Here is a 19,812-nt window from a genome sequence, read left to right on the forward strand (position 1 = left end):
CCTCTTTTTATGAATAAAGTTTTATTGGAACCCAGCCACACTCATGCTACATATCGTCTATGACTGTTTTCCTACTGCAATGGCAGAGTGGAGTAGTTGTGATAGACTATGTGGCCTGCAAAGCCTAAATTATTTACTATTTGCAGCTTTATAGAAAAAGTTTACTGACCCCAGTCTTTAGACTAGATAAGGTCAGAAAATTAACATTAACTGAGCTCTTACTATGTACCAGGTACCATGCTAGAAGCTTTAAATAAATATTTTTGTTAAATTCTCATAAGAAGCCTACTAAAAACATCTTGTTGTCCCCAGTTTACAAGCAAGGGAAGTGCAGGTCAAACAAGTTAGACTTGCTCAAAGCGGCAGTCCTAGAATTCAAAAATCCCAGCCTGATTCTCAAATTTAGTGTCTCATACTTTAAAATGTTTTTACAATGAAAAATTATAAACTTTTTAATTTCAATTACTTGGAAAATGCCGACAGTCTTATTTCCTTTCTCCCTCTGGAACAGTGGTGCTGGCCAGAAAACAAGATAATGTACCTACACCTGGAATACTGGGGTCATGTTGAACCACAAGAATCCCGGGTGTCTAATTCCTTGCAGGTTTCTACCGTTCTGCCCTCAAACATACAGCTCTAAGCTGGACTCATCCTACCAAGCAGTGGTCAATACCCAGGGCGGAACTACCTTAAAGGGTCACAGGGCAATTTTCCATAAGCATTTAAACCTAATCAAGAAGCCCAGGAACATCAGGACTGTTGACACTTGTGCCTACTTTGTGGTCCCCCATTTGCACGACTGTGGTTTTGTATTCATTCTCTCAAGGGGAGAGTCTGGGGCAGCTTACCACTTAGGTGTTTTAGAGGATTAATTACAACCTATTGCCTCAAGATTGCTCTAAAGCTCCCATTTCCACATTGTGGTCAACTGTAAACTTGGTCAACAATAATTTTAAATGCAGTGGCCAAAAAGAATAGTGAGGCCCCAGTCAACTTCCAAAGTTAAGAGAGCAGCCGAGCGGCCCAAAGATCCTGAAAATGGCCTTCAGAACAGTATCAGCGTTCTATGGGGGTCAACTGCTGGTGAGAGCAAGAATCTGGAGGCCAGTGTTGTGTCCAGTGTCCACTATCCAATTTCAGATTTCAGAGCGATCTAGTTGGGCTGCAAATATATAACGTGTACAGTTTAAAATCACGTTAATTTAATCACGGCTAAGAGGCAGAGAAGTTTAATAGTTAAGAATACAGGCCATGGAGTCAGACTTCCTGGGTTTGTATCTCAGATTAAACACTTACTACCCTATCATCTTGGGCAAGTTGCTTACCTCTGATTCAGTTTCCTGATCTGTAAAATGGGGATTGTTATCTCATTCACTGGTTTGTTGTAAGGATTAAATTAGCTAATACATGTAAGTAGTCACAAGACTGTCACTTAGTAAGCTTTCAATAAAGGTCAACTATGATTAATTACCGGACATGACTTTTGTACACTGTCGTATGAATCCTATTCTTTGTCATTATTTCCATATAACAAACACCTTCGAAAAGGCTCTCTACACATGTAATAAAAGATCTCCTTTACCTATTTCCTTTCTGTAAGGTGTTTGTTGCCAATAAGGATTCAGTCACATGAAAATTAGTTTTTCCAATCTTTGTCATTCCCTCACATGGTTTTCAGAAAAGACTTAAAATATATATTTGTAAATTTGTATAAACAATAAAGAGAGGAAGAAACAGGTGGCTTTCTTACCGTTAAATGTTTGCTGTAAATGCGTAGGCAGAGGTGAGTGGGAAAGTGTTGCTGCACGCTGAGCTCCTGGCTGTAAACCCTTTAGTAAATCTGAGAGGAGAACAGACTTGTCAGTAATCTTCTTAAAACTAAGATTTGAGCCCTCTTAGATAAAAAATGAAAATAGTTTATCTAATGCAAGCACAGACCTTGACTTCTTAAACTAGAGCACATACATTAAAACATATTTACATGTATAAATATAAATGTGTATGCAAATAACCCAGCAAATCGGACTCCCTCTTATAAATTTCATTAAGATAGAAATGTGGGATAGTTAGTTCACTTAGAAACTATAAAAAAATTTCAGAGTCCAGTAATTTGACTTATTTTATATATATAGATGAAATAAACTGCATTTCTTTTTAAAACATTCTATAATTTTCAATAACTCCAACTGGACTACTCTCAATTAGTATAAATTTGTGAAGTTTCCTGTTCTATCAAACTAGGTAGCCAAGTAAATAAAAGAGCCCCACTTACTCTGAGTTAGGCTATGGTGGAAAGCGGCTGAGGTAGATCCCGAGGTGGTTGTCACTCCAGCTGTGTCCGTTCCAAAGCCAAGTAGCTCCAAGGGAAACTGGAAGGGCATGGTCACTGGAACAAGGCCACCCAGCATCCCAAAAGGAGTCACATTTTGATTTGTTACAGACAAAGGTGATGTCATGAGAGTCAGAGGTGAGGCATTAGCCAATAATGATGCTCCTGCTGTGGACTGCAGAAACCAGGGGTCAAAATACATAAGAAGTCAAGTCTTTAACCTGAATTGATTTATTTTACTTAATATCCTCATGGACACGAGACTATGTCTTACATCTGCTCTAACAGAAACTTTGGGAGACAGAAATGAAGACTGAAGCATAAATTACATTTCAAAGAGTGACCAATATTGGCTCTGGAAATACTTCTACTCAGCTCTTCATCGCCAGTTTAGATTTCTTAACTGTTACCGCAATGCCTATATTAGCACCCATTCGCTCTCTTAATCAACTCATTTCTAACCTTAGATTTCCATTTTTGCTCTTAGCCCCTAGATCTGACACTGGTAATTAATTCCACATAATTTCAATTTGGTCTCTGAAAATGCTCTGTAATTTTACTGTTTGTCTTACAATCTTTTCCGACACAACCCCTGCAGCTGCTGTTTAGACTATTACCCTCTCAGATCCCCCAACTTGATACCCTGTACTTTCATCATAACAGCCATCCTGTGTCCTCCTCATCATTAGCCTTACCTGCCTCTTCCTCAGAAGCTGAACACCTGACCTATGCCATGAATCCCACCCACGCAGAACTTTCTGCGACAAATGTCAAGCACTGCACCTTTTCCGTATTCACTCTGCCTTCGCAATTACAGAGTCCTCTTACATGGTTTTACAACCACGCTGTTATTCCTGGCTCTCCCCCAACCCCTAGCAAAAACCTGACTTATGTATCTTCCTTTTATTATCAAACTTGCTGAATGACAGCCTCCTTTTTCCACATTATCTAGCCTCTCCTTAACCCCTGAAAGAGGTTTCCAATTCCACTACTTTTTTGAACTTAGACTCCTAAGGCAAAAGGTAAATTAGAGAGTGTTTTGACACTCCCCGACCTGGGCTTTGATGCCATGTTTATGTTTAGAAATATGCTAGCACTGATGAGCTTTCATTGTCAAATTACTTAAATATACTCTATTAAGCTAATTTAATTCTTTGAACACTTTTCTATAAAGCAATTAAATAATTTTTTCCCATTTTGACTTTTTTTATGTGTACTTATCAAAAAAGATAATCAAAATTTCTCAGTATCAGACGTCATCTACTATAGTTTCTGCAATTTTGTAGCCTATTTTATCAACTCAAAATTTCTGCGGTAAAAAACTTTACATTTCTAAGTTTGGTCAAGAAAACTGAATTCTCTGAATATTTGTTAATCAATAATAAGCATTAGCTATGGTCAGTTTTACTTTGTATGTTGATTATTTCTACCAGTAAATATTATTAATTAAGGGCTAATCATTTTATTTCTTAATGTATGAGAACAAGGTAGGTGATTTTCCCATGCAAAAATGCCACATTACATCATATATTTATACACTTAATGGTCCACACCACTGCTGAACAAAAAAAATGAAGAACATCCTCCAAAAGCTTTCTATTCTGGTTTTTCCACTAGTTCTCCAATAGCCTTCCCTTATCTCCTTTATTTATCTCTCAGATTTATACCTACAGTTCTGACCTCTCATCTCAGTTTCAATCCTGTTTGGCTAACGGTTTAGTGAAGAATTCCGCTTGGATATCTAACACTCGCCAACTTGGCATGTCCAGAATTGAACTCATCATCTGCTACAATCACTTCCTTCTCGTATATGTTAAACGCTAGGATCAGTAGTTTCATTCTTTCCCACCACTCTGGCTTGAAACCTTAGTTTTTAAGCATCATGAAATGAAGAACAAGATGAGCTCGCAGTCAACATGGTATCTTTTTTTTTTTTTTTTAATCGCAACTTCCTCCCACACTTAAGTACAAATCTTTATCACTTTACGCTTGGACTTGACTACTTTTCTTACTTGCCAGTCTTTCCCCTCTACTGTGCCCACCATGATATACAAAATGGGTGATTTAGGAAAGAATTACTAAGTTAGAAACAACAATGCTTCTGAAGCAAAAAAAGGATCCAGCATCAATTTAAGAATTAACAAGGGTTCTTTCTTCTTTTTAATTGTAATTCTATTTTAGTCTCAGGATAATATGGGGAACACACTCCAAGGCCATGTGCCCCAAGTGGAGCCCCCCTAGTGAGGAATATGAAACACTGCTAATAAGGAGAACTCTTCTATGCTTTTCTGGAGAAGGCTAATGGAAGCATTAAAACTGACAGAAAATGCAAATTAGGGCAACTTCCACAATTAAGTAACATGTATTAGCAATAAAAAATGGCACCATGCCATAACTATCTAACATTCTGCACTTTTAAAAACCTTCCATAACCACTTTTGTTTATAAAGCTAAAGTGAAACACCAGATTATCTAAATGTTATATGGGCATTTGTAAGTTTTTCTCTCGTAGAAGGTGGAGACCTTTCAAAAGTGGGATATCCCACTGTTGATATCATTCGGAAGCACACAGGAGAAGCTGTCAACATGAAGTAGGCAAATAGTTCGGAATAATGCCCCATAATAAAAAATATGTTCCATGACCTCCACATTTCATTCCTAGGGGAAAATATGAGCGGGCACCTTGCTCTTCCTGTGGTGGGCATTACATTCTTCTTTTAACGACGTTTTTCATTTTGGTGAGTACATCTGCCCCCCGTTCTCTACAACACCCAGAGTGATCTTTTGAGATATAAATCAGACCATACCACTCCCCTCCAACAGCTTCCCGCTGAACAGAAGTAAAGGCCCAAGCCCTTACCGTAGCCCACAAGGTCCTCCATCACATGGTTCGGAGTTGACCTTTGATCTCCTCACCTCCCCATCCTTCCCTACTGTCTAGCCATGCAGGCCTGCACGTCTCAGGCTCTTTCCTATCTCAGTGTCTTCACATCTACCATCCCCCTCTTCCCTGGGCTGTTCGCTCTTCTCTCCAAATGGCTGGCTCCTGCTCATTCAATTCTCAGCTCTAATGTTGCCTCGTCAAAGAGGCTTTCCCCATCTCCCTTATCCATGTTAGTAGCAATCACACTTTATCATATTACTCTGTTTTATTTTATTTTTATAGCGCTTAAAGTAGTTTTAAATACTTGTGTTTTGCTTATCTTCCTACCTAGAATATACGCCCCGTGAGAGGAGGAATCTTGATTCACCCCATTTCTCCAGCACCTAGAAGAGTGCCTGGCACACATTAAACACTTAGTAAACATTTGCTTAGTGAATTATTTTGGGAATTATAGAGTGGCAAAGACAGGATTCACAGAAAATCAATAAGCTGAAGGGCAAGAAAGAACAGGAAAGCCTTGAGTGGAAAGTTAATAAAAAGCAGGTAGAGATAATAATGTGAACCCAGAAAGACTTTAACTTTTGTTAACCTCAGGACCTGTCATTTTCACACCTGCAAACAGCTAAAGATGTCTTTCAGAAAGGAGTGGAGGGCTTCCCTGGTGGCGCAGTGGTTAAGAATCCGCCTGCCAATGCAGGGGACACCGGTTCGAGCCCTGGTCTGGGAAGATCCCACATGCCGCGGAGCGGCTGGGCCCGTGAGCCACAGTCACTGAGCCTGCGCGTCTGGAGCCTGTGCTCCGCGACAAGAGAGGCCGTGATGGTGAGAGGCCTGCGCACTGCGATGAAGAGTGGCCCCCACTTGCCACAAATGGAGAAAGCCCTCGCACAGAAACGAAGACCCAAGACAGCCATAAATAAATAAATAAATAAAATTTAAAAAAAAAAATCCCTTTTAAAAAAAAAAAAAAAAGAAAGGAGTGGAATAGTTTATAGGCATAGATAGGAAATCTGTTTTTAGTGTTGGCCAGCTAGAAGGATAGGATCTAGAGGCCACAAGGTAGCTGGTAAGACTTCAGTGAGATGCTATGTTAAAAAAAAAGAACCTTAGGTTGACCAAAAGTTAGAAATAACCTTATTCAATTACTGATCTTTTCCTCAGTCAAACCAATAAGAAAGACAAAAAGGATCTGACATGAAGGCAGGAACACTAAGGTCTCCAAATCATAAAGCCATTTCGGAGAGGAAGAAAACCAGGGAGGAAGTAGTTATATTTTAGAAACACAAATTTTGCCACGTAATTTCCTTGCCAACAAACCAACTGGTAAACAACAAAGCAAGTTGTTCTTCAGGGAAAAATGATCAAATATAGGAAGGTTTTCAGGAAAAAAAAAAAAAAAAAAGAACTGATAGATTCTGGAGATGACAAAAGATAGAGGGAGATTTAACTTTAAATTCAAAGAAAACAAAGCAAGTGGAAAAAAAGCAATTTTTAACTACAGGAAAAAAGTCCAAAATTTATAATTGAAACCACAGTTAATGACACTTAGCTCAATAGAGACAATATTTTACATAGTCACAGATTTAACCAAAAGTTGTAATTTTAGTCTTTGAAGATAATGGGAAAGGTATAAGTGAGCTAAAAGCCTTATTTATCACAATGAGAAGCTGAAAGATAATACTAAAATAAATAGTCTTCCATTCATTCTTATTTTTTAAAAAACAATTTTTAAAAAACACAAGAGAAACAGCTAAGAGAGTTAAAAGTAGTTGACACTAGGAGGAGGATCTGGGGCACGGAACTGCCATTTCAGTTATACTCCTCTCACATACTCCTGTGATCAAATTAAAGACTGATCTCAAAAACAGTCAACATTTTAATAAAGATAATAAAACAGGAATGTGGACTAACTCCTAGACCTCAGTTAAAACTTAAATTTTAACATACAATCCCTAATCGGTTTTTTTTCCCTTATTTCTGATAAAAGCAAAATCATATAGATAAAACATCTATTTATCCCAGATTTCAGTTAATGAAGTATCAGTTAATTGAATTTTGTTCTATATTAGAATTCTAGAATTCATTCATTCCTAAGCCTACTTTAGTAAAGGCAGAGTGATGATTTGGGTTTTAAGTGTATATTGAATACCAACACTTAGCTTGTACTGAATAGCAGAGAACCTCTACAAACACCAAGGGGAAACGTATTTCATTAGATGTTCCTATTCCACATAAATAAGAGGCAGTATAAAGTTAGAGCACTTTCTTAGACAACAGAATTTCAGAAATCAATAAAAGTCATATTTTCAAAGAATAACTGAGAATCTAAGAAATAACATCATAAAATGTTATATTTTTTTAAAGCTTCTTATGAAACAGAATATTATGTAAAATCCACTTTCTTGAAGAGTCTAAAAAAGTTATCAGGAAAATATCAACACTGGTGGGATGATGGGTGGCTTTTATTTTCTTCTTTTCTGAATTTTACCTACTGCGAACATGGATTATGTTTCAGAGGAAGGGAAAAAAAAGTTAAAGAAACCTAATCAGTAAAGTGAAGGACAAATTTGAGAAAGCCTCAGAATACAAAGAAGTGGCAGATAGATGAAAACAATAACAGAGAAGATGATATGAAAGGCAGAGAGATGGAATATATGAGTGATAAAGAGTTCTCAAAAAACCTAGGCGAATGGATCAGAAAACATAATCAGACCCATAACAGAATAAAATATTCTTGAGCTGAAAAAATGGGCAGGTCTGAGATTGAAAGATGTTACCATTTTTCTAGGTACACAATTAATGAAAACTAGATAAACATAGCCATTATTTGGGAACACTTGATTTTCAAGAAACAAGAGAAAATGTGATTAGCATTTAAGCAGAGAAAACACATTACTTGTAAGGGAACAAAAAGTCAGAATTGCCTCATACTTTTTAGTAAGTAATTAGTAAGTAAGGGTCAGTGGAGCAGTATTTACAAAACTTGGAGTGAGACAAGTTAGTGACCCAAGAAGTCTTTATCAACTCAAGTGTGGCAGCACAGAAATTATCAGGTATGCAAGAGCTAAAGTAAAACAGCTTTCACATTAGCCTTCTTGAAAAGATTCCTTGAATTAGGTACTCCTGCTAAATGAGAGATAAATTTAAATTAAAATCTCACAAATGGGGAAAGTGTGGTATAAACGGATTAGACAGAGAATTATACATGAATAACTGCAAAATTTGTGCAAAATAAAAATTTTATTCGAAAAGACAAATGGTTAGAGGAAAAAAATAATATGAATGTATAAATTTTATTAAATAAAAAATTATGAAAGTTGGCAGGAGAAAGGGGACTAGGATGGGGAAAAGAAGAGACATGTGAAGGTATGTTAAAATCATAAGTGACTATTTTGTTCTGGACTTTGATAAGGTACAGTTTTAAATATGCATTTTAGTTGTGTTTTTTAAAAATTCTGAAGGTAAGCATGTAATTAAAAAAAATCCACATCCCAACAAAAATTTCATTCCCAGGTGTCTCCATCACTGTGATGTCAACATCCATAAGTTATAAGTCATCATAAACAACTGATGATATTATAATAAAGTCATTAAATTGACTCACAAGAGAAATTACACCATCTTACACTTTATCACGTGAATGTATCTAACATACATACCTGCACACTGGCTGTTACCACTGACGACCCTGAGGCAGAGGATGGTCTATGTGGAGTAGACAACGGTTTTGTAGCACCCTGTGTTCCACTTCCTGTTCCCCCAGATAGACTAGTCCTACTAGCTCCGCTTGAGTTAAGGTTGCTACCTCTGCTGGCCGGTACATTCATTGCAATTCCACTCAAGCTATTCTTGCCGACAGTTCCAGTGGATGATGAGTTTGTTAGCTTTGGAGGGGCCTGAAGATTTTTTGTAGATGGAAGGCCTGAAGTGCGATTAGAGGGCAATAAATTCAAGGTGGGAGACTGTCTGCTGATGTTTATTCCACTGGGCTGTTTATGGACTGGGTTGTTACCGCTAGAGTGGCTACTCTGGGCCACTAGTGCATTCGGACTGGAAGGACTTGGGGATACAGTAGGTTTGGGAGTTGGGTTGGATTTAGAAATAAGTTTAGTTGATACTGAAGGCTTAGCTGACTGAGAGGGCTTGGGTGAGGCAGAAGGCTTAGGTGAGGGCAAGGGTTTAGGAGACGTGGCAGGTTTTGGAGATGCGGCAAGTTTTGGGGATGCAGCCATTGAGAAGGGAGATTTGAAACCCTGCGTGGGGATTTGTGACACCATCGCCTTGGCTAAATAGTTACTGGAGGTAGTGGTGCTAGGTACTGTCCTAGAAACCAGGGAGTGGGACCCTTGAGAACCATTTCCAGGTGGGGGAGCAGATAAGGGAAGGCGGTACATAAGTGGCTTATCTGAAGACTTAATAAGTGGGGATGAACAGGAAAGTTGGGGATTATTACTTAATTTCACCACTGGATTGGTCTGTGATTTACTAATAGTTGCTTGTAATGGAGACACATAGTTCTGTTGGACAGCTGAATGCTGGTGCACCTTTGTTACTTGTGTTAACGAAGAAGCATCTTGGGCCTCTGATGTTCCCAGAGCGTGAGAGGAGGCAGCAACTTGGGCTTGGGAAGAAGAGGAGACATGGGTCTGTGAAGAGGAAGCAGCATGAATCTGGCTTGACCTCTGTAGTCCTTGTTGAAGTAGCCTGGCTGGCAAAGGTTCTAAGGAAACTTTAGGGTTCTGAATTGAAGAACCAGCAATAAGGCCTGAAGAGATGCCAGTATGAGCTAAATCCTGGGGTTTCTTTGGTACTGGCCCTGTGTGGCCAGCAATAAGACTTGATGAATGTGCGGTCTGAGTAGAATCTAGTTTTTTGGGAGTAGCCAGTGGCAGTTTACTCATGATACTTGCTAATTTTTCCTCTCTCAGTCCTGGACGAGGTTTTGCAGTTGGCATACTTATCCTTGAGCCAGCTGGAGGGCCCTTGTTCCCGTTGTTGATAACAGCTAAAGCTTCAGAAACAAGATCCAGTGCAGGTGGATGAAAAGAAAGTTCTTCATCTAGTGAGTCATCAAGGCAGATCGTCTCCTGGGCTGGTGTAGAGCTAGAACTGGTGGAGGCCACAGCAGACGTGCTAGAGCTCGTTGAAGGGCCACCAACTGAAGCCACCAAGGATGTAGGAGTTTTCTGGTCCTTTTTTGGACTACACTCCTAGCATAAACAGCATTATGTTGGAAAAACAAAAACGATTAGTCAAAATTTACAAAGTATTAGATTTTAAAGGACAAAGGAATTCTCATAACTAAAATTCTACTAGAAATCTTTAGAGACTGTAAAAACCAAAATAATTTTCCAGAGGGTAGAGCTCCTAACTGAATTGTCCTCAAAAGCCAAAGTATCTGATGTATTGCACACAGCTGCCACATCTTAGTAAGCCATTCTAAGAAGGCTTAAAACCAAGCCAAAGGAACATTCATATACTAGGTCTATTACTAATGAAACCTCCTCTCCCCTTACCCACCTCTATCAGATCTTCAGATACTATTCCGAATCCATTTGTTCAGAGACTATTCTCTTTTTATCCTCCTTATACCTAGGAGAACTTCTGCCTTTATCTTTTTTATTTGTATTTTTTTAACCTTTTGGCCGCACCGTGCAGCATGCAGGATCTTAGTTCCCCGACCAGGGACTGATCCCGAGCCCCCTGCACTGGAAATGCAGAGTCTTAACCGCTGGACCGCCAGGGAAGTCCCTCTGCCTTTATCTTAAGATTCTACCCAGGGACTTCCCTGGTGATGCAGTGGTTAGGAATCCGCCTGCCAATGCAGGGGACATGCGTTTGAGCCCTGGTCTGGAAGGATCCCACATGCCAGGGAGCAACTAAGTCCGTGAGCCACAACTCCTGAGCCTGCGCTCTAGAGCCCACGAGCCACAACTACTGAGCCCCTGTGCCACAGCTACTGAAGCCCGCAGGCCTAGAGCCCATGCTCCGCAACAAGAGAAGCCACCGCAGTGAGAAGCCCACACACCGCAACAAAGAGTAGCCCCCGCTCGCCACAACCAGAGAAAGCCCACGCACAGCATAAAAGACCCAACGCAGCCAAAAATTAAAAAAATAATAATAAAAATAAATTAATTATATAAAAAAAAGATTCTACCCATCTCGTATAGTATGGTTTACTACGATACTGGCCCTCACTCTCTGCTTCCTTGCATTTTGGCCTCTTTGTATGCCTGTCCTACAGCTACCCATAGGCAGTACACAGAGAAACTGGTACATCAAACTGGCAGAAGATTCAATTCAAGCACACTTAAATTACCTTTTCTATTCATTATGGTAGAAGTCATTTGTAATTTATTCCACATATATTCACTATGAGCAAGGCACTATGCTAAGAAAGCAAGAGTATTAGGAATTAAAACTTGGAATACCTAAGAGAGAATATTTTCTGTTTTATCAAAAAAAATTAACTTTCTTAAAATTCAAGGAAGAGATACGAGAATTAGGGCACAGTTTAAAATACTCAAAGAGCAAAAGAATTTAAAAAGTATCTTTCTCTTAAGAAAAATATAAAGTACATGACTCATTTTATATTTAAGATTAAGAAGAAATAAAACTACATAAAAATCTTTTCAAAGTTTCTTCAATTAGTTTCTTAAAAACAGACAAATCCAAATAAACCCAAACCCTTATATTATACATTAATTTACGCCATGACAGCACTTATTCTAACTACAGTGGAGAAAGCATGGAGAGAAAGGGTCTTTACCATCTACTTTCTAAGGTATTACAGTAAATAAGAATAATAAATTCTTATTTCTGTTAAGAATGCCACTATACTCTTTCTTAGCAATTTCTCTAAACTTCTATTCTAAAAAGCCGTGATTGAAAACCTCAATACCTTTTAGAAGTCTGTAGCGTAACTACATTAAGGTCAAAATTGTCTGCTAAGATGAACAGGTAATGCAGATGAGACATGATTGCACTGACATGCCATCCAATTACATAATTAGTGAAAACTGCATTACTATAAAAAGTACAGAAACTGAGAGTGGGGGAGTGTGTCAAAATAATATTGGGAGTGTTACCAGTATAAGATTGCCATTTTAAGTAACTTTCTTTATTAATTTTTCTTTAATTAATATTTTTTTCTTTACAAAAATAACATTAAATCCAGCCAAGAGAGTACTGTGTAGATTTATATTGGTAAATTGTTCAGGATATATATTTGAGCCGAAAAAGCAGGTTATTCCATTTATATAAAATGTTAATTCAATCTGGATAAATTAATGACTGGATGGGCAGATGGATAGATGGATAGATGGATGGATGAATGGATGAATGGGTGGAAGGAAAGAAGGAGGGGAGGCAGGGACAGAGAGCCAGAAGAAGGGAGGGCAGATGTGTACCAGAAAGTTAGTAGCTTTTTCTTCTGTGTGAGCAGAAATTTCTGGATACTTTTACTTTCCTCCTTCTTACTTTTCTGTATTGTTTGCATTTTCTCCTGTAAGCATTTCCTTATATTACCTTTATAACTGAAATAGGTATTTAAGGGTCAGCAGGGCAGGAAAAAACCATATCCGCAATACAGTTTTTCCATTTGGGGAAAAGGAAAGGGTAATTTAATCACAAAGAAAGGAACAAAACAGATAATTCCCCTGTACCATCCCAGCACACCCATTATTAGAATTCTGGTAAATTAATCATATGTTTAAATATATGTATCAAAATTTAACCAACGCTTTATGGTGGGTATCAGGAGTTTAAAAATAAAGTCAAATGTCAAAACAAAGCATGAACTCAATAGATTTAATGAAATACTGGCTCCATATTATTTGGATTAGAAGACAAAGCAGGTTAACTAAGAAAAAGAAGACTAATCTGTATTCAAAGAGCCTCTAATACAATAAATTAAGAAGACCATGGAGTAGCAAATATTGACCTTCTGGCCCTAACCTCACAAGCAAAGAAACTCTATTCAAAGAGATGAAGGCTATGGGAAAAGTCTAAAACCTACAAGTTGTGGGCTTTCATTACAATTTTAATTTCAAATGATTATAGTTTTCACTTCTAGAGGTTATACTTGGTTCAACTCTGCTTTGTCTACTTTGATCGGATATTTTTTGTTCCCCCTTCTACTTTTTTAAATATTAAAAAGCTTAAGTTACTTTATGTTCTAAATCTAATAAATCCATTCCTTGCCCTTCTTAGGGATCTAATTCTGTTGGCTGTTTCTGCTGATTCACTCATAGTAACTTACTTCCTCACGTATTCTGTATTTTCAGATTGTAAACTCATGTTTGACACAGTATATATGTGATAAGCCTTTGAGGCCTGGGATGAAGGTACATTATTAAAGAGTGAATGTGATTTGCCATTGCCCTGGGTTAATACTAATCTACCAACCTTAAGTTATTTTCTTAGCCTGAGGTTTTCCCAGATCTTGCAGGTTGTGTAAATTAAACTCCTAATCCAGAGAAAAATTTCAGGGAGGACTTTCTTCCCCTAATCCAGAACCCAGGCCAAGATACACAAATTTCTTAGTCTTTCCACTGGTGAATGGATTTCTTTTCTAGTTCTTTCTTTTACTAAAAATGTTCTCATTTGAGAGTCCCAGGTTTATGGAGAGTTTCATTCCAATTCCCAACCTCTTTAAGTCTAAGAAAATCTTATCTGCTGTGCTCTGAGAAGGTGATGGAAATCAGAATATGCACCTAAGGGCAACTAAAGTTTCAGTGACATATTAACACTCTGGCAGCTTCTTTGTTTTGAGCCTTAGGAATTTCTCTTATATATTTATATTTGCAATCTCAGCGATGCTTCTGAGAGATATTTGTCATATTTTATCCAACATTTCTAAGTAGTAATAAGCCTTACAATTTAACTAATGTATATAAATTTCCCACTGCCACAAAGTCATCTCTTCTCCCAAATACAATGGTTCTAGGATTTTTACAATGTTTGAAAACACCCATCTTAAGAGTATGGTACCTAAAATATATATGAAATGCCATATAACCTTTTCATCCTAAGAATGTATTTCAACAGTCACCAATTATCACTAATTAAAGATTTGGTTCAACACTTACCTTCACTTTGGGTTTAGGTGCAGGAATCACCTTTTTCTTCGCCCTAAGAGAAAAGATTAAAAAGGACACCATTTCAGGAGCAGTTAAGTCATTCATTAGGAAATTGTAACACATAATCTTGTAATTATATGGGTAAGTAATTTCTCCCATTTGGGAAGTTCTCTGAAGGAACTGTATATAAGCTATATAAGTGCTCAGTTTATATGTGAATATACAGCAACATGTTCCCCAGTTTCAATTCACTAGAATAAAGGCCAAACCATTAGTAAAATGTGAAATGTAGATGATAAAGTTTTTTAAAAAATTAAATGTAAATATTCAAAAAAAAAAAATTAAAATAATTCAAAACAGGCTAACAAAGCTGCCTAAGGAGGCTTATTTCAAAGAATTGGTAAGAATTTGTAATTATTTATAGAATAAGAGCTTCAAGGAACTTTAAGCTCAAATTAAACCATGCTAAGAGGTTGTAAATGAGATACTGTTTAAAAAACAAAACAAAAAATCCTCAATTTTTTAAAGAAAATTATTTTTAACATAATAATTTAGATAAAAAATTTCAAAATGACAGAAAAAAGGCAATAAAAAATACCATGGATCCTTGGAACCTTTGGGAACCAGTGTGGAAAATGTTTGAAGATTAAAAAAGGGTTGAAAAGCTAAAATAGCTCACATGTCTGAATATTTCGACTTCACTAAGTTAAAATGCCATCAATTAAATTAACAAGTATCTTGATTAAAATTTTACTGCCAATCTACAACTTCGTTAAGGCAACAGTAATATTCATGACTTTCAGGCCCATATTATCACACAGATTCCTACTTTCTGATATAAAACGAAACACAAAGTTAGCCATAATAATGAGGCTACTAAAAAAGAAAAAAATAAAAACTGAGGTAAAGGATCTATGTAAACACTTGCTTTAGAATTAAAGGAATGAATTATTTATTTATACTTGAATTGTAACGTGATTTTAGAACTATAGGGAAATCAAAGGCCTGAAATATTATTGACACAAATACATATAAAGGCATAAAAAATATACATACCCCCCACCCTGGGATATCTAAACCACCTGCAACAAAGTAAACCTATAATGTATGAAACCAAACTACTCCAAATTTATACCCAAAACAACAAAACTAGCAAGATCTGAAAACCATACCAACTCAATACATCTCTGATGGTATACTAACAAAGTGTCCTTCCTAAAAGCTGTAAAAAATTCCACCTACTATAACTGTATACAAGGAGAGGGGGAATTTTGTAACATTACCCAGATGTTAACCAGATCTCTTAGTGGAATACTGAACTACAGTGCTCAGTAAATTCTCAGTGACTTGCTAATTTTATATTTTATTAACCCTTAATACTACACTTCTAGGCAATAGAGAAGTAGCCTTAAGTTGTAAGTAAAAATAAAATCCTTGTCAAATTAACCAGTATTCACCGAAAAATGTAACCACAGAAAAAACTTGCCTTTTCACTAGAGACCCTTCTTTAGTAATTATCAATACATCACTAATGAAAGATTCAGTTCTGGACAGAGGGAAGGACATGAAGAGCATGTTAATTTTGTGGAATAAAACACTGCAAGGCAAGGCTAGGTCGGATATACACAAAACTGTCTTGGAAAGCATGAGGCTAACAGATTACCTTTGTAGATGGTCATTAAGAGGGAAAGAAAAAGTATACAAAACAACTGGAGGGCAGATGGTCCAGGAACAAAGGAAACCACCAGAACCTTCCTGTTTACATGGCTTCTCACTACCAGATCTCAGGCCAATATGTTACATTATGGATTCAAGTTTTTAGAGACTAGCCTGAGAAGTTCTTTAATAGATAAATGTGTCCTGCAGTCTACAGAGTCAACAGTTTAAACGATTTTTAAAAACAAAAAAGCAGTGGTAAGACAGAGATTGTATAAATGTATGTTTAAGTTCTATTTTACCTAGCATTTAATAAATGATATTTTTGTTTACTAAATATCATAATGTTAATAAATATAAATGAAGAAATCTGGAGTCTGCATTTACTCACGGAGCAGAAGTAAGATGATTATGTACACTCCGACTTTCCTTAAAAAGCATTCTGGAAAAATTAAAAGGACACAATTATTTTTCTGCAGCAGATAATAACATGATAATCACTTTGTTATTTTAACCATTTAATATTCAATAGGCTACTACTTGCTTTTTTTACCATGTAAAGACTTATAATGGTACAGTAAATTCAATAACCTATTTTATGGGAAATGTTATATTACCTCTTTATTTAAATCTTTTAACAGATTTCTGTTGATTTAAGATGAATACTTTAGGATGACAGGTTGAGACAGCCAAGTCTATTAATTTTAACATTCTTTACTTAACTCTTTAAACTGGGCTACACTTAGTTTTAGAGATACCACTCTACATTGACTATTTTCAATAGCACTAAGGCTGTGCCTCTTTTTCTACACTCTAAATCTTGTACTCAGTTACTGATCTTCATGATACCCATACAAAGTTCCCCTTCCAAAGTTCAAAACCTTCTTCCCCCCTCCCCTTTTCTCTTATTAGGAAATTCACGTGCAAAAAAGAAAAAGTGGTCGGTAAAAAAAAAAAAAAAAATCACCTTTATGTGTATCTCTATGTCCATGTGACTAATTGTTTTGTTTTTTAAGTGAGTGAAGCTTTCAAAGCAGACATCATCTGAGATGACTGTAAAGAATGTTAAACACACTAGGTTCTTAGGAAAATGAATGTCATATGTGTGTATATATGTCTTTAATAACAGCAATAAAAAAGTAAAATAAAATCTAGGATGTCATATTTCTTACCTTGCCTGCATCCAGCCCTTAGGCCACAATGGTTTCACCTCTGTCTCCATAAAGGATTTAAGATAATCCTCAGCAGACTGGCTTTTATTTGGCTCTAACTCATAGCATCCCAATTTGATCTCAACAAGGTTACATAACAAAGTTCTAAACAGATTAAAAATATATATTTATATATAAATCTGACTGCAAAATTGTAGAAAATTAAGCTTGAAACAGATTTTTTAAAAGCACACAAATCTGACAGCAATAATAAAGAATATTACCTGAAGAATTCAGAAGATGACATGAAGATAAATAATTTCTAACATATATCATTCAGTGTACTATAGCCAAATTCCCAATATGAGATAATTTCCTTTGATACCTTTAATCCAGGCACCAAAGATTAAAAGGGATAGTCCTACAACTAAACCCTCCACTTGGAGTACAGAAATACTGGTAAGAAAGATGACTGGTTATATAAATATATTTAGTACTTCACCTCTGAAACCAGTATGACTTACTCAATAATAAGATTAGCTTATAAAAAGTACTATATGTAAATAGAAGTGATAGAACTCTAAGGATATTAGAACCAAATTAATCTTCTCTTGATTAATTTTTCCTACACACTAACTTCTGGTTGCTTCTATCTAGTTTTCCATTTACTATCGATTCTTTTTATGAGAAACCTGACTTCTGCATCATCTATTTGGTTAAAAGTGAAGGTTTTGGTTAAATCTTACCTAATGGTGTCATCCCAGTGGAATTTCTTCCTTGGTCCTATGACACGTTTCCCTGGTTTCTCATCATCATCTTCCTCAGATCCATTTTTTTCTCGTTCTTCATCTGTTTGGAACCTAAAAGTGAAAACCATTTTATGAAGCAAAGTTTCAACCCAACACTGCCTATAATATGTTCCTTAGATACTTGTTGAATTGCTTAATTGAATGTTAACTCAAAAGCCAGGGTAAATGAGGAGTCTGCCTTTCCACATAATACTCTGAGTTTGAAGTGCATTATAAAGCGCTCTGGTAAATAAGGTCTTCAGACTCTAATATAAAGGCATGAACACTTATCTTTTGTATCCAACTTCAACCAGTCAAGTAGGTCAACATGTGAAATGTCTGACCAGTGTCAGCTCTAGCTTTGATCATATCCATACACTAAATCAAAAGACCTTTTGCCTTCCACACCAAAGCAGCTGAGTGGTAAGTCACTTGCCATTTAGAAAATATATTCAATTATACCACTTCAGTGGTTTATGTGGATTTCTACTGGGTGATGAAGTCCACTTGAGACCAATCCCTAACAGCTACAAGTATTTCTCAAATGCAAAAGCCAGTCCAAATAGAAGAGGTACGTACTTGGCACACTTAGCTTGATTACGAGCCTGGCAGTCCTCCTGGTATTTAAATAGCTGTTCAGGCATGACATTGCTAACAGCCAGTTTCAGTTTTTGCAGAGGTTCTCTTAAACGATCATCCTGAGGAAAAAAAAACACTGAAAGTTTTTTCAAACATATTTACAAAACTTATTTTGCAAGCAGATCCTCAAAAGATGAAATTTGGGTTTTAGATATTGATCACACATTTGAAATGTTAGCATATTCAAATACGGACATTTCTTCTAAAATGCTGACTTTTCATAATGCACACTGTAAATAAAATTAGGATAACCCTACTTCCCAGACAGCCAAGCAGAGTTCCAGTTTTTGCCTGTTGCCTCAGCATAATTATTAATAGTGCTCAATTACACTCTTAAAAATACTCCAGTAAATTATATGGACACTTTAACTGTAATAAAATGATTAAATAGAGAACAAAATCTACATTGTGCAGACTACTACCAGTTAATCCCCATTATGATGGGGAACTAGTACCACAAGAAGAGATACTGCTTTGGAGGACTGGAATGCACACTTTGGTTTGGTGACTACCAACAGAGTGTTGGCATCCTGTTTTCTTGTTTATTGTTAGTAATTGTGACTTAAGTTGTAAGCAAAAATGCAAGGTCAAGGCCAAAGTGAAAGAGGAAAATGGGAGACTCTTATTCATGTCGGTTCAGGGCAAAAAGAAAAGTAGGTTTGTATCTGACAGCTTTAATCAATCAATTTATTAATTTCATCTTGCAAGTAACAAAATATATATGTAGCTATTTAGAACATACTCTTATTACTGTCATAGGTGCAGAAATATTAGACTTCGCTTTTCTTACTGACACAACTGTGTTTAAAATGTGATTTTTGGTAAGGAGAAGATTTTTAGGAATGCAATTATCATTTTATGGCAGGTATGTTTTACAAATTAAAACATTTTATTTTATTAATAACATTAATTTTATTAATAAAAACAAAATACAAATATTACTAACAAGCATTTTACTTATTTCATGCATACCAATTAATAAATATTATTGCACATATGACAGTGTCTGCTATAAAATCCCATTTTAAAAAATGGAAGATCCAGTATCATGGTTTCTGGGTGATCTCATCTTAAGAATTACATAGCTGAGACTATCTGCCTGGGAACAATCCAAATATACATCAACAGTAAAATGAATAACTGAGATATATTCATACAACGGAACACTGTACACACAGCAGTAAAAATGGAGTTCCCCTACATGTAAAGACAGATAAATCTGAGATGCATAACAGTGAGTGTAAAAAAGCAAGCTGCATAAGAAAACAGACACTATTACTCCATT

The 19,812-nt window shown here is 36.4% G+C and overlaps 1 protein-coding gene across 9 annotated transcripts in view; it reads right to left on the minus strand.

The window, feature by feature from the left end:
• UBN2 (ubinuclein 2) overlaps nucleotides 1–19,812 on the minus strand; it is an 88,632-nt gene that overhangs the window by 22,556 nt on the left and 46,264 nt on the right. For 8 of the 9 annotated variants that reach the window (XR_009504959.1, XR_009504961.1, XR_009504960.1 and 5 more), the window contains 8 exons: nucleotides 18,468–18,586; nucleotides 17,847–17,960; nucleotides 17,122–17,265; nucleotides 16,341–16,391; nucleotides 14,303–14,345; nucleotides 8,873–10,423; nucleotides 2,273–2,504; nucleotides 1,751–1,840 (listed from right to left, as the gene is read on the minus strand). Coding sequence is in view for 4 of the 9 variants with exons in the window: in XM_059933256.1 (XP_059789239.1) it covers nucleotides 1,751–1,840; nucleotides 2,273–2,504; nucleotides 8,873–10,423; nucleotides 14,303–14,345; nucleotides 16,341–16,391; nucleotides 17,122–17,265; nucleotides 17,847–17,960; nucleotides 18,468–18,586 (2,344 nt within the window). In the remaining 5 variants the exon portion in view is untranslated. The remainder of the gene's footprint in view (nucleotides 1–1,750; nucleotides 1,841–2,272; nucleotides 2,505–8,872; nucleotides 10,424–14,302; nucleotides 14,346–16,340; nucleotides 16,392–17,121; nucleotides 17,266–17,846; nucleotides 17,961–18,467; nucleotides 18,587–19,812) is intronic. The other variant, XM_059933258.1, reaches the window with a different exon arrangement.

The sequence above is a fragment of the Balaenoptera ricei genome, chromosome 9, assembly GCF_028023285.1.
Source record: "Balaenoptera ricei isolate mBalRic1 chromosome 9, mBalRic1.hap2, whole genome shotgun sequence".
NCBI lineage: Eukaryota > Metazoa > Chordata > Mammalia > Artiodactyla > Balaenopteridae > Balaenoptera > Balaenoptera ricei.